At 48.1% G+C, this 20,392-nt stretch overlaps 1 protein-coding gene across 1 annotated transcript in view; it reads left to right on the top strand.

The window, feature by feature from the left end:
* Positions 1-3,283: 3,283 nt before the first annotated feature.
* The window catches only part of RSPH14 (radial spoke head 14 homolog), a 301,306-nt gene continuing 284,197 nt past the window's right edge, over positions 3,284-20,392 (top strand). The window contains exon 1 of the mRNA XM_073582821.1: positions 3,284-3,423. Coding sequence (XP_073438922.1) covers positions 3,375-3,423 — 49 coding nt within the window. The 5' untranslated portion in view covers positions 3,284-3,374. The remainder of the gene's footprint in view (positions 3,424-20,392) is intronic.

The following is a 20,392-nucleotide window of genomic DNA, read 5'->3' as shown; positions in this document are numbered from 1 at the left end:
GTTGGCCAGCCATACATACTCGTTCACACACAGGTCCGGACCTGAACTTTTATTGCCACACACACGTTTGCCACAAGACGGTGAACTCTTGACGGAACTGACAACAGAGGCGTCCCCCTGTGTCACCACACTCACACCCCCGCAATTCACAGAGGGAACCACCACCCTCCTCCGACCCGTCCTCCTACAAGGCCTCCGCCTCTCAGGGTTGTCTAATGGCGAGTGTTGAGACTTGCCCCTACTCCCTGACAGCATCTCTGCTGCCCCCACTGGAGAAGGGGACGGTTGTAGAAAGACGGCAGAGACATTTGCCCCCAGGCAGCAGCCCTCACACGACTGATCTCAGCTGACTACTTCCCTAGACCGCCAATCTATGACCGGGTTGTGTTTCTCCAACCAAGGGAGGCCTAAAACGATAGGTGATGGCATTCCCCCAAGACGTAGCACGACAGGGACTCTACATGAGTTCCTATACGCAGATGTATATTTTCAACCTCCCCTGGCTCAGTGGGACAGAGTCAATGGCCTGGACGCTTAGAGGTTTGGCCAGCGTCCTACACTTCAGGCCATGAGTCTGGACAAAGTGAGCATCCACCAGACCGACTCCTGCTCCACTGCTCACAAGCATCGGTATGCCCTCAGGTACCCCGCCAACCACCACTTCTTCTGACATAGTACACTGAGAGGGCAAAATGGAGGAAATATACACTCCCTGGTCGCCTCCCTCCACACGACCAGGGGGACACGGCTTCTTAGATGGTACAGAAGGTTTGGCGCGCACTGGGCAGACTCTGAAACCATAACTAGTCTGCCTACAGCTAAAACATGCCCCCACACCATGACGAACCGCAGGCAACACCGCTGGGGAACCACCTCCTCCCACCTGCCTGGGCTCGTCCACCTACACCTGTGCGTCCTCCTCCCTAGCAAGGATCACAGGGGGCATATTCGCCAAAGCCGCAAAAAACTCGTCCACCGACTGTAGAGATGGTGAATTGGCCAGCAGGGAGAAGGCCCAGGATAGGAGATCACCTTCAAGGTGGGCTATAATGCATCCCACCCGCTGTTCCTCACTCCCTAGTGAATGAGAGCGGAGCCTAAAGTGTAGCTTGCAGGCCTCCTGAAAAACCAAAAAATTCTCTCTCCCTCCAGAATACCTGTCTGGGGAGATAACTTGGGCTCTGGTTGAGCCTGCATCTGAGCTGAGGCCCCATACCCCTCCCACTGCTGCAGCTGCTGCTCCCCCACACCACGCAGCACCCACACTCCTCAGTGAGGATCTGCAGCAATTGGGCAAAGGTCTGCATTAGGTCCATGGCTCACCAGGAAAAATTAGTTGGTGATAATGTCACAAAGTGACTTGTCCTGTGTGACACGACCAGCCGGTCGGTAACTAAAACAACAAGACAAACAGGAGGACACCGGGGACACAATTACAACGATGGGCCCTACAATAGGGAACGGGGATGTGGACACCTCCTGCACTCTCCTGAGGCTGTGTCCCTGAACACTCCTCACATTCCCTGTAACGGGGTCTACCAAGCTGGGGTACCTCTTCTAGTACCAACCCGTGTTTTCGGAGGTCCGCTCTGCGTTGGCTGGAGTCTGAATGAATGACGCTGGCTGGAATCCCAGGGTTACATGGGCGCATATAAAAGATCACTGCTTCTCCATGTATTTTCAGTCTGACAACACTTTACTCACAGGACACAGAATATGTCACACAGATACAGAGGGCAGGCCAATAGAAAAGCGGCAGGCTAGACATGCATTACAAAAGCCGCAGGTGGCCGGAACCTTCCGAGGTTTACTTTGGGAATTAGTGTACATAAAAATCCCCTTAAAACACAATTTTATTAATGATCATAAAAACACACCTTCCCAGTGACGTTGAAAAAATGTCAAAAAATAAACCTAGTATAAGGTGCTGCATAGCCCTACATAAAGGCCTAACTGATACCTTCCTATCCGTGGAGGTTGGCACCCTAATAGTACGATATTGGCGCCCCCACTCAACGAGGACTATCCCTCACTTCCCTAGTGATCCCTAGTATCACAGAGAGGAAAACAATTTCAAGATAGAACAGTAATGAAAAGATCAGAATGCCCTAGGACTTATGCAGACCAAACAGATAATACAGCAATAAAACATTACCCACATCATGATATCATGTGACCCACAAAAATAGCAGCTATTCTCACTTGGAGAGATAAACATCCTCAAATACAATCAGCAATAAATGAAAAGGTCACTTATCATGTCTCATGGGGGACCCTCAACGCGTTTCCCCGCCGTAGCGGTTCATCAGGAGGAATAGTCCTATCAAAAATATTGTTGCTGCTTCATGCCTGATACCTTCAATAATAGTGGCACCAGAAGTCTAGGAAACCGGATTTAAATAACCGGTATGATTGTTTTGCATACCACCCACTATCCGGCAGTCCAATCGGTGTGAAGATGCAAATAACTGAGAGCCAGGTGTGCAGCAAAAAATATCATATACCTGAGAGCCCGCCGCTGCATTCAAAATTCAAAGCGGAAGAAGGGGTCATTAGCGTGCGTTCCACCGTGGGGCGTATCCAATATGGCGCCCATACTTCCGGTCGCGCAACCCCCTCAGCGGGTTGTAGCCTCCGGAACCATCCTGTGCGGGCGCAATACAATGTCCCAACCGATTGCAGTCTGAACATCCATTCACACTCCCGTGTCACGGGAGTGTGAATGGATGTTCAGACTGCAATCGGTTTTCCCTAATGGGATGAATGAATGCATCTCATATGCCTGTTTTTTATGATCTTTTGAGTCTCTGGTTGGTTGAACTTGCCCCCCTTTTTTCTGTTATAGGGGGTTATGATAAGGGGTTCTATATGTCTGGCATATTGGATGATGCCTGTATGGCATCGACCACATTGGATGGTTGATTTGATTTATCGCATAGCAATATGCTTCTTTATTTTTCTATATTTCTTGAATTTCTGATGTGCAGCATTATGCCGAATATGAGGAGATTGGTACTACTAGATTTATTGAGGTCATCCTTACTGCGATAAATCTGTGGGACATTGTATTGCGGGCAGACTCTTGATTTCCTGGCGATTTCATGTGATGCGCTCTGTTTGTTTACATCATTGAGCAGGGAGAAAACATGTGATCGGTAGGTCCGGCCCACATTGGTGATGCGCCCATTGCTGGTTACTATGGGCGTGTCCGGGAGCTAAGGGGAAACATGTGACCGGAAGTGCCGGCGCCATCTTTGATTCCCCTCCGCTCTGCCCGCACAGGATGGTTCCGGAGGCTACAACCCGCTGAGGGGGTTGCGCGACCGGAAGTATGGGCGCCATATTGGATACGCCCCACGGTGGAACGCACGCTAATGACTCCTTCTTCCGCTTTGAATTTTGAATGCAGCGGCGGGCTCTCAGGTATATGATATTTTTTGCTGCACACCTGGCTCTCAGTTATTTGCATCTTCACACCGATTGGACTGCCGGATAGTGGGTGGTATGCAAAACAATCATACCGGTTATTTAAATCCGGTTTCCTAGACTTCTGGTGCCACTATTATTGAAGGTATCAGGCATGAAGCAGCAACAATATTTTTGATAGGACTATTCCTCCTGATGAACCGCTACGGCGGGGAAACGCGTTGAGGGTCCCCCATGAGACATGATAAGTGACCTTTTCATTTATTGCTGATTGTATTTGAGGATGTTTATCTCTCCAAGTGAGAATAGCTGCTATTTTTGTGGGTCACATGATATCATGATGTGGGTAATGTTTTATTGCTGTATTATCTGTTTGGTCTGCATAAGTCCTAGGGCATTCTGATCTTTTCATTACTGTTCTATCTTGAAATTGTTTTCCTCTCTGTGATACTAGGGATCACTAGGGAAGTGAGGGATAGTCCTCGTTGAGTGGGGGCGCCAATATCGTACTATTAGGGTGCCAACCTCCACGGATAGGAAGGTATCAGTTAGGCCTTTATGTAGGGCTATGCAGCACCTTATACTAGGTTTATTTTTTGACATTTTTTCAACGTCACTGGGAAGGTGTGTTTTTATGATCATTAATAAAATTGTGTTTTAAGGGGATTTTTATGTACACTAAGTCTTTTCCAATCTCCATTAATTAATTTTTTCTGGTTTACTTTGGGAATTACAAAGATGGGGGGAGGGCGGACGCTGATGCATTAGGGACATGCATCTCACATAGAACCTATTATCCATACATATAACTGCACAACATATTCTGGGTGCTGAGTGGTTCTGTAACACGGCTCCCCTTTTCAGCGACACGATCAGCATACACAGTCTGATCCTCAACGGATCGGTTTGGGGATGACCGAAGTTTATGGGGTTGGTACATGTTCCATTTGTCGACTTAGTCCATCGGCGTTACCGTTTTGTTTGCCGGGTCTGTGGTGGATGGTGAAGTCCAGAGGTTGTAGGGCTAAACTCCACCGAAGCAATCTGGCATTGTCTCCTGAGACCCGATTAAGCCAGACTAGGGGATTATGGTCAGTTAGGAGGGAAAACTGTCGTCCATACAAATATGGTTGCAACTTCTTGAGTGCCCATACTACCGCCAGGCACTCCTTCTCGATTGCCGCATAGCTTACTTCACGGGGCAGTAGTTTCCGACTCAGGTAAGCTACCGGGTGATCTTGGCCGTCCGGCCCGACTTGGCTCCGTACTGCCCCCAATCCAAACATAGAAGCGTCTGTGTGAACCAGGAAACGTTTAGTTGGATCGGGTGCGGCCTATACAGGGGTATTGGTGAGGGCGTCCTTTAGTTGGCGGAAGGCTTCCTCACACTCTGAGGTCCAGGTTACCTGGCGGGGTTGGTTCTTATGGGTCAGATCAGTGAGGGGCTTGGCTACGCTGCTGTAATTGGGAACGAATTTCCTGTAATACCCCGCTTTCCCTAGAAACGCCATAACCTGGGTTTTAGTGCGTGGGATGGGCCATTTGGCTATGGCCTCAATCTTGGCTGGTTCTGGTCGCTGTTTCCCACTTCCCACCCAATGCCCTAAATACTGAACCTCTGCTTTGCCCACGTGACTTGTTTGGGTTCAGGGTGATTCCGGCCTGGTGGATCCTGTCCAATACTGTCTCTAGGTGATTTAGATGCTCTTCCCATGTCGTACTGTAGATGGCGATGTCGTCCAGGTAGGCACAAGCATAGTCCTGGAGACCATCCAGAAGCCGGTCAGCCAGCCTTTGGAAGGTCGCCTGGGCATTCTTCATCCCGAATGGCATAACTCAAAACTGGAATAAGCCGAACGGGGTGACAAATGCCGACTTGGGAATAGCGTCAGGACTAGAGTTGAGCGATACCGTCCGATACTTCAAAGTATCGTATCGGATGGTATCGGCCGATCTTTAAAAAAAGTATCGGTATCGCCGATTCCGATACCGGAAGTCCCATTCAAGTCTATGGGACTTCCGGTATCGGAATAAGAAAAACCCTTTCCTGCCCTTGTACAGCCTCTCTGGGGTCTGTACGGGCCTTTCGGGGGGCTGTGCTGGCCTGCCAGGGGGTCTGTGCAGGCTCCGGTGGTCTGTGCCGGCCTGCCGGTGGTCTGTGCAGGCTCCGGGGGGCTGTGCCGGCCTGCCGGGGGGCTGTGCCGGCCTGCCGGGGGGCTGTGCAGGCTCCGGGGGGCTGTGCCGGCCTGCCGGGGGGCTGTGCCGGCCTGCCGGTGGTCTGTGCAGGCTCCGGGGGTCTGTGCAGGCATCGTCCGATGGGACTACAAGTCCCATCGGGCGATGCCTGCTACCATGACAGTGATTGACACATTAGCCAATGATGGGACAGTAGTAGTCCCATCATCCGGCTAATGTGTTAAATGTAAAAAAAAAAAAAAAAAAAAATTACATGCTACATACATACAACATGCATACTACATACATGCTACATTCATACTACATACTACATACATGCTACATTCATACTACATAAATACTACATGCAACATACATACTACATATATACTACATGCATGCTACATACATACTGCATGCTACATACATACCACATATATACTACATACATACTACATGCATGCTACATGCATGCTACATGCTACATACATAACACATATATACTACATGCATGCTACATACATACTACATGCTACATACTACATATATACTACATGCATGCTACATACTACATGCTACATACATACTACATATATACTACATGCATGCTACATACATACTGCATGCTACATGCATGCTACATACATACTACATACATGCTACATACATACTACATATATACTACATACATACTACATACATACTACATGCATGCTACATGCATGCTACATACATACCACATATATACTACATGCATGCTACATACATACTACATGCTACATACATACTACATGCTACATATATACTACATGCATGCTACATACATACTGCATGCTACATGCATGCTACATACATACTACATGCATGCTACATACTACATATATACTACATACATACTACATACATACTACATGCATGCTACATGCATGCTACATACATACCACATATATACTACATGCATGCTACATACATACTACATGCTACATACATACTACATGCTACATACATACTACATATATACTACATGCATGCTACATACATACTACATGCTACATACATACTACATATATACTACATGCATGCTACATACATACTACATGCTACATACATACTACATATATACTACATGCATGCTACATACTACATGCTACATACATACTACATATATACTACATGCATGCTACATACATACTACATGCATGCTACATACATACTACATGCTACATACATACCACATATATACTACATACATACAATACATTCATACAATACATACATAGACATACAGTACATATAACATAGAGTAACATACTTACCAATACTTGTCACATTGTTCCCCGAAGCCATTGTCTTTTCCGGGATAAATATTAACATAACAAACCACAAAAATACTCACCCACGATCCGAAGCAGTCCACGAGTGTGTCCCACGACGATCTTGGGTAGAGAACTGCAGCATCAGATGATGCTGCCGTTCTCTACGGGCTGCAGGAATCCAATGACGGAAGGTAGGTATCCTTCCGCACTGTATTCCTCCGCCACTTAAAAAAAAAAAAGTCCCTAGTCTCACTTTATGCCATTGCTGTGTGGGAAATTCCTTACTTACCAATACTTGTCACATTGTTCCCCGAAGCCATTGTCTTTTCCGGGATAAATATTAACATAACAAACCACAAAAATACTCACCCACGATCCGAAGCAGTCCACGAGTGTGTCCCACGACGATCTTGGGTAGAGAACTGCAGCATCAGATGATGCTGCCGTTCTCTACGGGCTGCAGGAATCCAATGACGGAAGGTAGGTATCCTTCCGCACTGTATTCCTCCGCCACTTAAAAAAAAAAAAGTCCCTAGTCTCACTTTATGCCATTGCTGTGTGGGAAATTCCCACACAGCAATGGCATAAAGTGAGACTAGGGACTTTTTTTTTTTAAGTGGCGGAGGAATACAGTGCGGAAGGATACCTACCTTCCGTCATTGGATTCCTGCAGCCCGTAGAGAACGGCAGCATCATCTGATGCTGCAGTTCTCTACCCAAGATCGTCGTGGGACACACTCGTGGACTGCTTCGGATCGTGGGTGAGTATTTTTGTGGTTTGTTATGTTAATATTTATCCCGGAAAAGACAATGGCTTCGGGGAACAATGTGACAAGTATTGGTAAGTATGTTACTCTATGTTATATGTACTGTATGTCTATGTATGTATTGTATGAATGTATTGTATGTATGTAGTATATATGTGGTATGTATGTAGCATGTAGTATGTATGTAGCATGCATGTAGTATGTATGTAGCATGCATGTAGTATATATGTAGTATGTATGTAGCATGTAGTATGTAGCATGCATGTAGTATATATGTAGTATGTATGTAGCATGTAGTATGTATGTAGCATGCATGTAGTATATATGTAGTATGTATGTAGCATGTAGTATGTATGTAGCATGCATGTAGTATATATGTAGTATGTATGTAGCATGTAGTATGTATGTAGCATGTAGTATGTATGTAGCATGCATGTAGTATATATGTGGTATGTATGTAGCATGCATGTAGCATGCATGTAGTATGTATGTAGTATGTATGTAGTATATATGTAGTATGTATGTAGCATGTATGTAGTATGTATGTAGCATGCATGTAGCATGCAGTATGTATGTAGCATGCATGTAGTATATATGTAGTATGTATGTAGCATGTAGTATGTAGCATGCATGTAGTATATATGTAGTATGTAGCATGTAGTATGTATGTAGCATGCATGTAGTATATATGTGTTATGTATGTAGCATGTAGCATGCATGTAGCATGCATGTAGTATATATGTGGTATGTATGTAGCATGCAGTATGTATGTAGCATGCATGTAGTATATATGTAGTATGTATGTTGCATGTAGTATTTATGTAGTATGAATGTAGCATGTATGTAGTATGTAGTATGAATGTAGCATGTATGTAGTATGCATGTTGTATGTATGTAGCATGTAATTTTTTTTTTATTTTTTTTATTTTTTTTTAACATTTAACACATTAGCCGGATGATGGGACTACTACTGTCCCATCATTGGCTAATGTGTCAATCACTGTCATGGTAGCAGGCATCGCCCGATGGGACTTGTAGTCCCATCGGACGATGCTTGCACAGACCCCCGGACATCAGCACAGCCCCCCGGCAGGCCGGCACAGCCCCCCGGCAGGCCGGTACAGACCCCCACAGGGTGCACAGACCACCGGCAGGCCGGCACAGCCCCCCGGCAGGCCGGTACAGACCCCGGGCAGTCCACACAGCCCCCCGGCAGGCCGGCACAGCCCCCCGGCAGGCCGGCAGAGACCCCCGGAAGGCCCGAAATGACGGCGCATCATGATGCGCACACACCGCGCATCATGATGACGTCAGGCCGTCAATCAACTGAACTTCCGATTCCGATGCCGAATTCCGATATTGAAAAAATATCGGAAGTCGGTATCGGAATTCCGATACAGCAAGTATCGGCCGATACCCGATACTTGCGGTATCGGAATGCTCAACACTAGTCAGGACTAAAGGGAAGCTGCCAGTAGCCTTTGCATAGATCGATGGTGCTCAAATACTTTGCCCCCGCCAGCCGGTCTAACAACTCATCCACACGCGGCATGGGGTATGCATCCGTCACTGTTTTCTCATTGAGCTTACGATAGTCTACACAAAACCGTGTAGTCCCATCCTTCTTGGGCACTAACACTACGGGGGATGCCCAGGGACTATCTGACTCTTCAATGACCCCTAAACGCAACATCTCTTGTATCTCTTGTCGCATCCCCTCTCGTACAGACTCAGGGACGCGGAAGGGGTTTTGTCGCAGGGGGGTCTGATCCTGGGTCTCAACCTTGTGTTGTGCCAGGCGAGTGTACCCCGGTCTCTCTGAAAACATCCTCTGGTCACAGCCTCAATAACGCCTCCGCCTGCTGTCTCTCCCGGGGGCCTAGGTCTTCACCCAAGTGTACCTGGTCCCATGTTTTAGACTGAGTCCTTTCCCCTAAGACATCCGGCAAGGGAAGTCCGGCTAAATCCTCTGCTTCAGGTGCACATATGGCCACTACCTCTTCAGGGCGCTCCCGGTAGGGCTTCAGCATATTCACGTGGAACATGCGGATAACCCTGGGGTCGTCACAATCGGCGACATTATGGGTTGTGTCGGCTATTTTCCCCACTACCTGGTAGGGCCCCTGCCCTGCAGCTTGAAACTTATTCTGCTTAGTGGGCTCTAACACCAGGACCTTCTGTCCTATTTCCAAAGTGCGCTCTCTGGCCCTCCGATCGTACCATATGCGCTGGCGCCGCTGGGTCGCCTGCATGTTCCCACGTACAGCCTGAGTCAGCTCCTGTAGGCGGTCCCAGAATTCCAGCATATAGGGTACAATAGGTACCCCTTCTATGAGGCCCTCCCCTTCCCAGTGTTCCAGCACTAAGTCTAGGGGTCCCCTTACCCGTCTCCCGTATACCAGCTTGAACGGGGAGAACCCTGTGGATTCTTGGGGCACCTCCCGATAGGCAAACAGGAGGTGTGGCAAGAATTTCTCCCAGTCCCTGTAGGTCCTGGTAAAAGTCCCAATGAGCTGTTTTAATGTCCCGTTAAAGCGTTCACACAACCCATTGGTTTGCGGGTGGTACGGGGCGCTTCTAATGGACTTTACGCCGCACAGCTTCCACAGTTGGTTGGTCACCTCTGCTGTAAACTGGGTACCCTGGTCCGAGATAATCTCCTGGGGAAATCCAACCCATGAGAAAACCTGGAGCAGGGCGGCTGCCACCGTCTCTGCCAGTATGTTAGGTAACGCAACCGCCTCTGGATACCGTGTGGCATAATCTACCACGGTCAATATATACTTTTTCCCGGACGGACTGGGTTTGGCTAACGGCCCTATCAGATCGACCACTACTTGGCTAAATGGTTCCTCCACAATGGGGAGGGGGCGCAATTTGGCCTTGCATCGATCCCCCCTCTTGCCAATGCGCTGACAACTGTCACAGGTCGGGCAGTACGGACGAACATCATAGGTTACCCCCGGCCAAAAGAAGTTTTGTGTCAGACGATGCCTGGTGCGACTGACGCCGAAGTTCCCGGCCAAGGGTATATCATGAGAGATTCGCAGTAGCTCCTGCCTATACTTCTTGGGAACTACCAGCTGTTGTTTTATAGTGGGGCTCGTCCCTGTGTGGTGCTGCTCTGTGATCCGGTAGAGGAGTCCCTGCTTCCATGCAAACTGTTCCCCTTCCAGTACTCCTCTCCCCTCCTGTGCCTTCCCACGATATCCCTCTAATGAAGGATCCTCAAGTAACTCCCTCTTAAATTCATCTGGGGTGGCCCAGGAAATGTGTTTGGCTATGGGAATACGTGCAGGGCTGGGATGTCTTACCTGGGCCTCCTCTGAGTGTGATTCTGCCTCCGCAGCTCGAGCTTGTCTCCGGGTGGTCACAGGATAGGTCTCAGCCATAGGGGCCACCGAGAATGCAGACAACATGGGCCCCAAGTCATTTCCCAGCAAGACGTCTGCAGGCAAATCCTCCATCAAGCCGACCTCAACAAGGCCATCCCCGACTCCCCAGTTCAGGTGAATCCTGGCAGTGGGTAGTCGATGTATAGCTCCCCCTGCTACACGGACTGCCACTGTCCGGTCCGTCTTCTCTTGGTCCCGGACGAGATGAGGCTTCACAAGGGTCAAAGTTGCTCCGGAATCTCTTAGTCCCTGCATACGTTTTTCGTTAACCCACACGACCTGTCAATGCTGTTGTCGATTATCTGCCCGGGCTGCCTGCACGGGGTCTACTTCATGCAGCACTTCCTCCATCTCTTCCACCCCTTGGTTAGTCGTAGCCCCCAATGCCGGGCCGGCTTCGCCTTGGTAGCAGTGTACAGCAGCCCGGCTGAAGGTAGCTGTTCCCGCCTTTGGCCACTGGGTATGCTGAGTCCGGTTGGGGCATTGTCTTTGCAGGTGGCCCAGCTGACGGCAGGTGTGGCATCGTGCCCCGGGGGACTGTGGTAGGCCGGGTTTCTAGCTGGTCCCCCTACAATCTTCGGTGGTTTGGGGCCCTCCAGGTCCATGGGCGGGCCCCTAGTGACCACCTTTGATCCGGAGAACTGCGGCCTCCTGGCATCATGATGTTCATCGGCCAGACGAGCGGCTTCCTCAAGAGTCGTTGGCCGTCTGTCCCGAAGCCATTCCTGTGTCTCGGGGTTTAGTCCATTAAAGAATCGTTCTAACAGGAAGAGCTGGAGGACGTCCTCCTTAGTGGTTGCTTGGCTCCCTTGTACCCACTGTAGCAGTGCCCGCCGTAATTTACAGGCCCATTCAGCGCGGGTATCGGTTACGCGTTTTATAAGTCCGCGGAACTTTTGGCGATAGGCCTCTGGTGTCAGCGCATACCGGGCCAAGATCACTTCTTTGATCCGCTCATAGTTCATACAGTCCTCATCAGGTACCGTGCGATAGGCATCCGCTGCTCGGCCTGTCAGCTTGCTGGCCAGAATCTGAACCCGTTCCTCCGGCTACACTTGATGAAGGGCACACTGCCGCTCAAAGTCCTGCAGAAAGCCATCAATGTCTTCCTCTGCCTCCCCCAACTGTCGGAAGGCATTATACTGGATCTTTTTGTGGCTTAATGTTGAAGGTACCTGGTCGAAAGCCAGAGCTCCCCCTGCTCGCTGGCTCTCCTCTCTCCGTTCTGCCAGCTCCATCTTGGCCAGCTCCACTTTGGTCCGCTCTGCCAGCTCCATCTTGGCTAGCTCTATCCTGGTCTGCTCGGCCATCTTTTCCTTCAGATCAGTACGCACATCAGCCATCACCTCTCGTATGATCTCTACTTCAGGGTTCGGGCCATAGAACGCCAGTCTGTTCTTTACCTCCCTCTGGAATTTGGTCTCCTCCACGTTCACATTGGGGGGCGCTGCACTGTCGTGTTCCATGATGGCTGCTATCAAATCCGCTTTTGTTTTGTTGCTGGCGATCAACCCTCGGGCTTCCACCAGATCTTTTAATGTAGTCCTCTTTAACTTCTGGTAGTTATTTTCCATTCATTCCTTTCCTCCTGTAGAAGGGGTATCAAATCCCGCTGTCTGCCACCAGTGTAACGGGGTCTACCAAGCTGGGGTACCTCTTCTAGTACCACCCCGTGTTTTCGGAGGTCCGCTCTGCGTTGGCTGGAGTGTGAATGAATGACGCTGGCTGGAATCCGAGGGTTACATGGGCGCATATAAAAGATCACTGCTTCTCCATGTATTTTCAGTCTGACAACACTTTACTCACAGGACACAGAATATGTCACACAGATACAGAGGGCAGGCCAATAGAAAAGCGGAAGGCTAGACATGCATTACAAAAGCCGCAGGTGGCCGGAGCCTGCCGAGGTTTACTTTGGAAATTACAAAGGTGGGGGGAGGGCGGACGCTGATGCATTAGGGACATGCATCTCACATAGAACCTATTATCCATACATATAACTGTACAACATATTCTGGGTGCTGAGTGGTTCTGTAACATTCCCTATACAGATTCTTTCAACCTGTTGCCGACCAGGACACCTCAGTCCCTCACTAGCCCTGCACCTATCCCTTACTAGGGAACTGGCTAGTGTGGACACTGGTCCCTCCGCTGTACTAATATAACACCAGGGAAAATAACAAACAGGGGAAAAACAAATAACTTAGCTTTCTCTGTTGCCAATGCTCATGAGGCAACAGAGTAAGGATCCGATCAGCATTCAGCAGCAACTCCACTGCTCCAGACAAGCTGAACCCCCTCTCCACCAGGTAGGTCCAGTCCTCACCAAGGTTGGTTAGCAAATGAACAATATCACCAGCAGTGATCCAGAGCACCTGACAACTTTTTATAGGAAGGAGGGGGAGATAACACTTGCTGGCTAATTTAAACGTGTAGCAACCCCAGCGGCCACCGGGGGGCAAAAACCCATTAGCAGAGCAAGTAAGGTTGTAATAACACCGGTGGCCACCGGGGGCAAAAACTAACATTAAGCCAGAGGCTTGAAAGAGAAAAAAAAGGTAATATATGGGCCCGGATCTGCCACAGATCCAAACATGGATCGTGACAGATTCAGTATGCCTTCAATTTTGAATAAATCCCCAACAGTGTCACCAGCAAAGCACCCCCACACCATCACACCTCCTCCTCCATGCTTCACGGTGGGAACCAGGCATGTAGAGTCCATCCGTTCACCTTTTCTGCGTCGCACAAAGACACGGTCATTGGAACCAAAGATCTCAAATTTGGACTCATCAGACCAAAGCACAGATTTCCACTGGTCTAATGTCCATTCCTTGTGTTCTTTAGCCCAAACAAGTCTCTTCTGCTTGTTGCCTGTCCTTAGCAGTGGTTTCCTAGCAGCTATTTTACCATGAAGGCTTCTGCACAAAGTCTCCTCTTAACAGTTGTTGTAGCGATGTATCTGCTGCTAGAACTCTGTGTGGCATTGACCTGGTCACTAATCTGAGCTGCTTTTAACCTGCGATTTCTGAGGCTGGTGATTCGGATGAACTTATCCTCTGCAGCAGAGGTGACTCTTGGTCTTCCTTTCCTGGGGCGGTCCTCATGTGAGCCAGTTTCTTTGTAGCGCTTGATGGTTTTTGCCACTGCACTTGGGGACGCTTTCAAAGTTTTCCCAATTTTTCGGACTGACTGACCTTCATTTCTTAAAGTAATGATGGCCACTCGTTTTTCTTTACTTAGCTGCTTTTTTCTTGCCATAATACAAATTCTAACAGTCTATTCAGTAGGACTCTCAGCTGTGTATCCACCAGACCTCTGCCACAACACAACTGATGGTCCCAACCCCATTTATAAGGCAAGAAATCCCACTTATTAAACCTGACAGGGCACACCTGTGAAGTGAAAACCATTTCCGGTGACTACCTCTTGAAGCTCATCAAGAGAATGCCAAGATTGTGCAAAGCAGTAATCAAAGCAAAAGGTGGCTACTTTGAAGAACCTAGAATATAAGACATATTTTCAGTTGTTTCACACTTTTTAGTTAATTATATAATTCCACATGTGTTAATTCATAGTTTTGATGCCTTCAGAGTGAATCTACAATTTTCATAGTCATGAAAATAAAGAAAACTCTTTGAACGAGAAGGTGTGTCCAAACTTTTGGTCTGTACTGTATATATATATATATATACACACACACACACACATACGCACACACACACACACACAGTATATAAGTATATATATTGTGATAAAACACTCCGGGATCGCCTTTGCTGGGGTCAAAGGTCACGTGCGTTTAGCATGAAACTCAGGCGCACAAGCCCGGGTCCGGGTATAACTGACACTGGGTCAGGTTTATTAAAGGTGAAAGCAATGCATAAAGGAAATAAAACATAAAACAAATCCTTGCCTGTCCGGCACTAACTAAACAAGATCCGACCTAACTACCAACTGGTGGGCTTCTCCCATCCAGCCAAACCACAGTTACAGTGGGCACTGCTTCCACTCACGTGTGTCTCTCACACAGACAGACTCTCTGTGTCCTCAGGCTGAGACACTCACACAACCACCTGGCATCCTTTTATATCCGCCTCCCATTATTCATTACTAACCAGGTGCGATACTGACCAGACTAGGCCACATAGGAAAGGTATCTGGGCGAGATATATCTGTCATCATCCACTATTCCCACATGATTCTCACATATCCCCCCCCTCTGCTCAGACCACTCCGGTCGAGCAGTGACACCCGCCAAACAGTGCACTCGGGACAGGGCATCTGCATTCCCCATCTGTACCCCTGGACGGTGCTCCACCGTAAAAGTGTAGGCCTGCAGGGCAAGGAACCACCGGATCACCCAGCTATTCCGTTCCTTGTGCAAGTGCATCCACTTTAGAGGGGCATGGTCAGTGATCAGCCTGAACTTTCGGCCCACCAGGTAATATTTGAGGGCCTCTAGAGCCCACTTAATGGCTAGGCACTCTTTTTCTACAACTGCATACTTTTGCTCATGTTTATTCAGCTTCCTGCTGAGATAGAGGACTGGGTGTTCCACTCTGTCCCTCACTTGTGACAGTACGGCCCCGATACCAGTATCAGAGGCATCCGTTTGTACCACAAACTCGCTGCGGAAGTCCGGAGTCACCAGTACGGGTTGAGAGCAAAGTGCCTGTTTTATGCTATGGAAGGCTTCTTCAGCCTCTAAATTCCATTTAATCATGACGGAGTCTTTCCCTTTGGTAAGATTCGTCAGGGGGGTAGCGATGGCTGCAAAATTGGGTATGAGCCGGCGATAATAGCCGGCGATCCCCAGAAAGGCTTGCACCTGCTTCTTGTTGACAGGTTGCAGCCAGTCCTGAACCGCTTGAATCTTATCGACCTGGGGTTTAACAATACCCCTCCCAATTACAACCCCAAATACCGGGCTTCTTCTAGCCTGATGTGACATTTCTTGGGGTTCGCGGTTAGACCTGCCTCCCACAGGTCGTCAATCACAGCTTGTGCTTTCTGGAGATGAGTCTCCCAGTCCAAGCTGTAAATGACAATGTCATTCAAATAGGCCGAAGCGTACTGCCTATGTGGCCTCGGGACTCGATCCATCAGTCTCTGGAAGGTCGCCGGTGCTCCGTGCAGTCCAAACGGCATATACACATACTGAAATAAACCTTCCGGCGTAGCAAATGCCGTCTTTTCTCTGGCAGCCTCCACCAGAGGGATCTGCCAATACCCCTTTGTTAGGTCTAGGGTCGTAATATACCGGGCTTTTCCTAACCGATCTATTAACTCGTCGACCCGGGGCATAGGGTAGGCATCAAATTTTGAGACCGCATTCAGTTTCCTGAAGTCATTGCAGAACCGGATGGTGCCGTCTGGTTTAGGAATTAGCACAATCGGGCTGGATCAAGCACTGTGCGATTCCTCAATGACTCCTAACTCTAACATTGCCTTCACTTCTCTGGAAACGGCTTCACGGCGCGCTTCCGGGATTCGGTAGGGTTTTACGTGAACTGTGACACCAGGTTCCGTTACGATGTCATTTTTCATTAGCGTAGTCTGCCCGGGTTTTTCTGAGAAAAACTTTTGGTTGTGAAGTAGAAACTGCCTGACCTCAGTCTTTTGCCGCTCCGAGAGAGTCTCTGCAACCCGTACCTCCGGTACGGTATGCGAGCAGACGGGACGGGCCAGCTCCGCTGACAAGGCAGACCGATCTTTCCAGGGTCTTATCAGATTTACATGATAAATCTGTTCAGGTTTCCGTTTACCTGCCTGGTATACTTTGTAGTTTACTTCACCAACTCTTTCCTTAATCTCAAAGGGGCCCTGCCACTTTGCCAGGAACTTGCTGTCCACCGTGGGGACCAGGATCAACACCCTATCTCGGGGTGCAAATGTACGGATCTTGGCGCCCCTATCATAGATTCTTTTTTGGGCTCCTTGAGCCTGCATCATGTGTTCTTTGACGATAGGCATAACAGCCGCAATACGGTCCTGCATTTGTGTTACGTGATCTATCACCGTTTTAAACGGAGTGACCTGACCCTCCCAGGTTTCTTTTGCGACGTCTAACAGTCCGTGAGGACGTCGGGCGTACAATAACTCGAAAGGCGAGAATCCTGTGGAAGACTGGGGTACTTCCCTGATGGCAAAAAGCAAATACGGAAGTAAATAGTCCCAGTTCTTCCCATCCTTGTCTATCACCTTTCTCAGCATCTGCTTCAGAGTTTTATTGAACCGTTCGACCAACCCGTCTGTTTGAGGGTGATACACGGATGTGCGTAACGGTTCGATTTGTAACAACCGGCAGAGCTCCTTCATTACCCTGGACATAAAGGGGGTCCCCTGGTCGGTGAGTATCTGTTTTGGTATACCGACCCGACTAAACACATGCACCAGTTCCTTGGCAATCGTCTTGGTGGCCGTGTTACGCAAAGGGATGGCCTCCGGGTGGCGAGTGGCATAATCCAAGATGACCAGGATATGTTGGTGTCCACGTGCAGACCGTGGAAGGGGCCCAACTAAATCCATCCCAATCCTCTCAAACGGGACTTCAATAATAGGTAGGGGTACCAAAGGGCTACAGAACCAGGGCTTAGGTGCAGAGGCTTGGCAGTCAGGACAAGACTCACAATATACATGAATATCGTGATGCATGCCTGGCCAAACAAAACAGTGTAATATCCTTTCGGTGGTTTTCTGGACTCCCAGGTGACCTCCCATCATATGTCCGTGGGCCAGGTCCAGCACTTGCCGCCGGTAGGGTTTTGGCACGACTAACAGTTGCACCGTGTCTTCCCCCTTTTTCTCTATCTGATATAGCAAATCATTCTCCAGGACCATGTAAGGATATGCCAGCCTGAGCCAGGTTCTACAGGTACCCCATTTATCACTTTTACATTTGTCCTAGCCTGAGAAAAGGTAGGATCCTTTATTTGCTCGCTTTGGAAGTCATCTTTCTGGACTTCCAAATCCGGTAAACGGGGAGGTGGACGGCTGTCGGCCTCCTCCTCTTCCCTGTTCTCCTCCGTATCACCCGCCAAGACTGAAAACAGGAACTGCAGGTCATTTCCAGCAGACTCTCCCCCCGAGTCTTCCTGGGGGACCTCTTCCAGGGGTTTGGGTCCCACACGCGCCCTGGGAGAATTTGGCCAATTATTGTGAGCCCTTCCACTGTTATCAAGGTAATCTCATGAAACGGATGGGTCCCTGACCTCCCTGTCCAGTGTGAACACTTACCTAAGGCCTGGGTCACACTTGCGAGAAACTCACATGAGTCTCGCATCTCAATACCCGGCACTAGGGACCAGAGTGTGCGGCAGCATGACCTTCTATGCAGCTGACCGCTCCGGTCTGAGTGCCGGAGGCAGTGCCGGGTATTGAGATGCGAGACTCATGCAAGTTTCTCGCAAGTGTGACCCTGGCCTAAAGCTAATATCTACATGCATGGGTGAATATGGGCACCTCCGACCGACCCATATATGTAGGCTTTGCTGACAAAGGTGTCCACATTCACCCATGCATGCAGATATTAGCCTTAGATAAGTGTTCACACTGGACAGGGAGGTCAGGGACCCATCCGATCCATGAGATTACCTTGACGATGGTGGATGGGCTCACATTATTTGACCAAATTTCGTGCAAAGTGTCTCGTGTTATTTTCCTAAATCTCTAAAGCCATTTTGCTGTTCACGTTTCACGTATTTCACATTGACATGCTTTAACATGACTGAGTGCAACCCTTTTCCTATTTTGATATGCTAGCTGTTTTTTGGTATGCACTTGTTCAAACTAGTTCTTGGTGTTTCAGTCAGTTTTCTTGTTTTTTTATATACTATATACTAAAACTAATCTGGCAAAACCTGGCAAAATGATTCTCCAGGTCAGTATGTGAACACAGATACAAACATGTACTTTTTTGTATTTATGTGATTAAAAAAATCAAATTTGTAAGAAAAAAAATCTTTCGCTTATGTCACCATTTTCCAATATTCATAACATTTTCAATGTTCGAGATATGAGATTGAGTAAGGGCTTATTTATTGTGTCGTGAGCTGACATTTTTGCTGATACCATTTTGGGGCAGTTTCAATGTTTTGATCACTTTTGATTGCATTTTATTGCAATGTTGAGGCGGCTGAAAAAACATACGGTAATTCTGGCATTTTGACTTTTTCTCGTTACACCGTTTACTGATTAGATTAATTTAATTTAAATTTTGATAGGACTTTTGCGATACCAAATATTTGTTTTTTTTTATTGTTTTATCTGCAGTGGGGCAAGAGGGGGTGATTTGAAATTTTGGGGGTTCGGCCTGCGACCAGCTTTAAAAAAAAAAAGCCTATGAAATATAAATACTTTTAAAAAAAAGTACCCATAATTTATTTTTTATCAATTAACAAAATGCTAAGTGAATGAACAAAAGAGAAATCTAAATCAAGTCAATATTTGGTGTGGCCATCTATTACCTTCAAAACAGTATCAAGCACTTGAATGCAGTTTTAGGAACTTAGCAGAGAGATTGTTCCAAACATTTTGGAGAAATAACCAGAGATCTGCTGAGATGTAGGCTTGCATTTTTGTCTCTTTATGTTATTCCCACACAGACTCAATGATTTTGAGATCAAAGCTCTACAGGGACCAAATCTTCTCTTGCAGGACTCCGTGTTCTTTTGTAAGCTGATTATAGGTCTTGGCATTGGCAATGACATTGGCTGTACGTTTGAGGTTCTTGTCTTGTTGCAGACAAAATTTGGAGCCAACCAGAGGCCTCCCTGATTTAATTTCATGATTCATCATGTAATACCACCAGTGAGGCGTCTGATTGGCTCAAAATGTATCTTGCTGCAGGACAATGACCCCAACATACAGCCAATGTCATTAAGGACTATCTTCAGTGTAAAGAAGAACAAGGACTCATATTTGTGCCTCACATTGGGTGTCTAAAGGGCATGTCACACTAAGAGATATCGCTAGCAATATCGCTATAACTAGTGACGTTATAGCGATATTGCTAGCGATATCGCTGTGTCTGATACTTACCTACAACCGGCTCCCCCGCTGGTTATCGCTGATCGCGCGAGAACGTCCAGGACCGCTTCTCGTCGTCAGCTTCCTGCGGCGCTTCCTGCTGTGAAGACGAGCGATGCATGGAGCCGGGCGGGAGGACGCAGGATCGCCTGGTGTGACAGGTAAGTAGCGATCCCCGTCCCCAGCGATGTCACTGGTGAGATCTGCCTGTGTGGCAGCTCACTAGCGACCACTTAGCGATGTACCAGCGATCCTGACCGCGTCATATCGCTGGTCGGGATCG

The sequence above is a fragment of the Dendrobates tinctorius genome, unplaced genomic scaffold (assembly GCF_039654945.1).
Source record: "Dendrobates tinctorius isolate UK_male_01 unplaced genomic scaffold, ASM3965494v1 ptg000073l, whole genome shotgun sequence".
Taxonomy (NCBI): Eukaryota; Metazoa; Chordata; class Amphibia; order Anura; family Dendrobatidae; genus Dendrobates; species Dendrobates tinctorius.
This window is presented reverse-complemented; position numbering and strand designations above follow the sequence as displayed.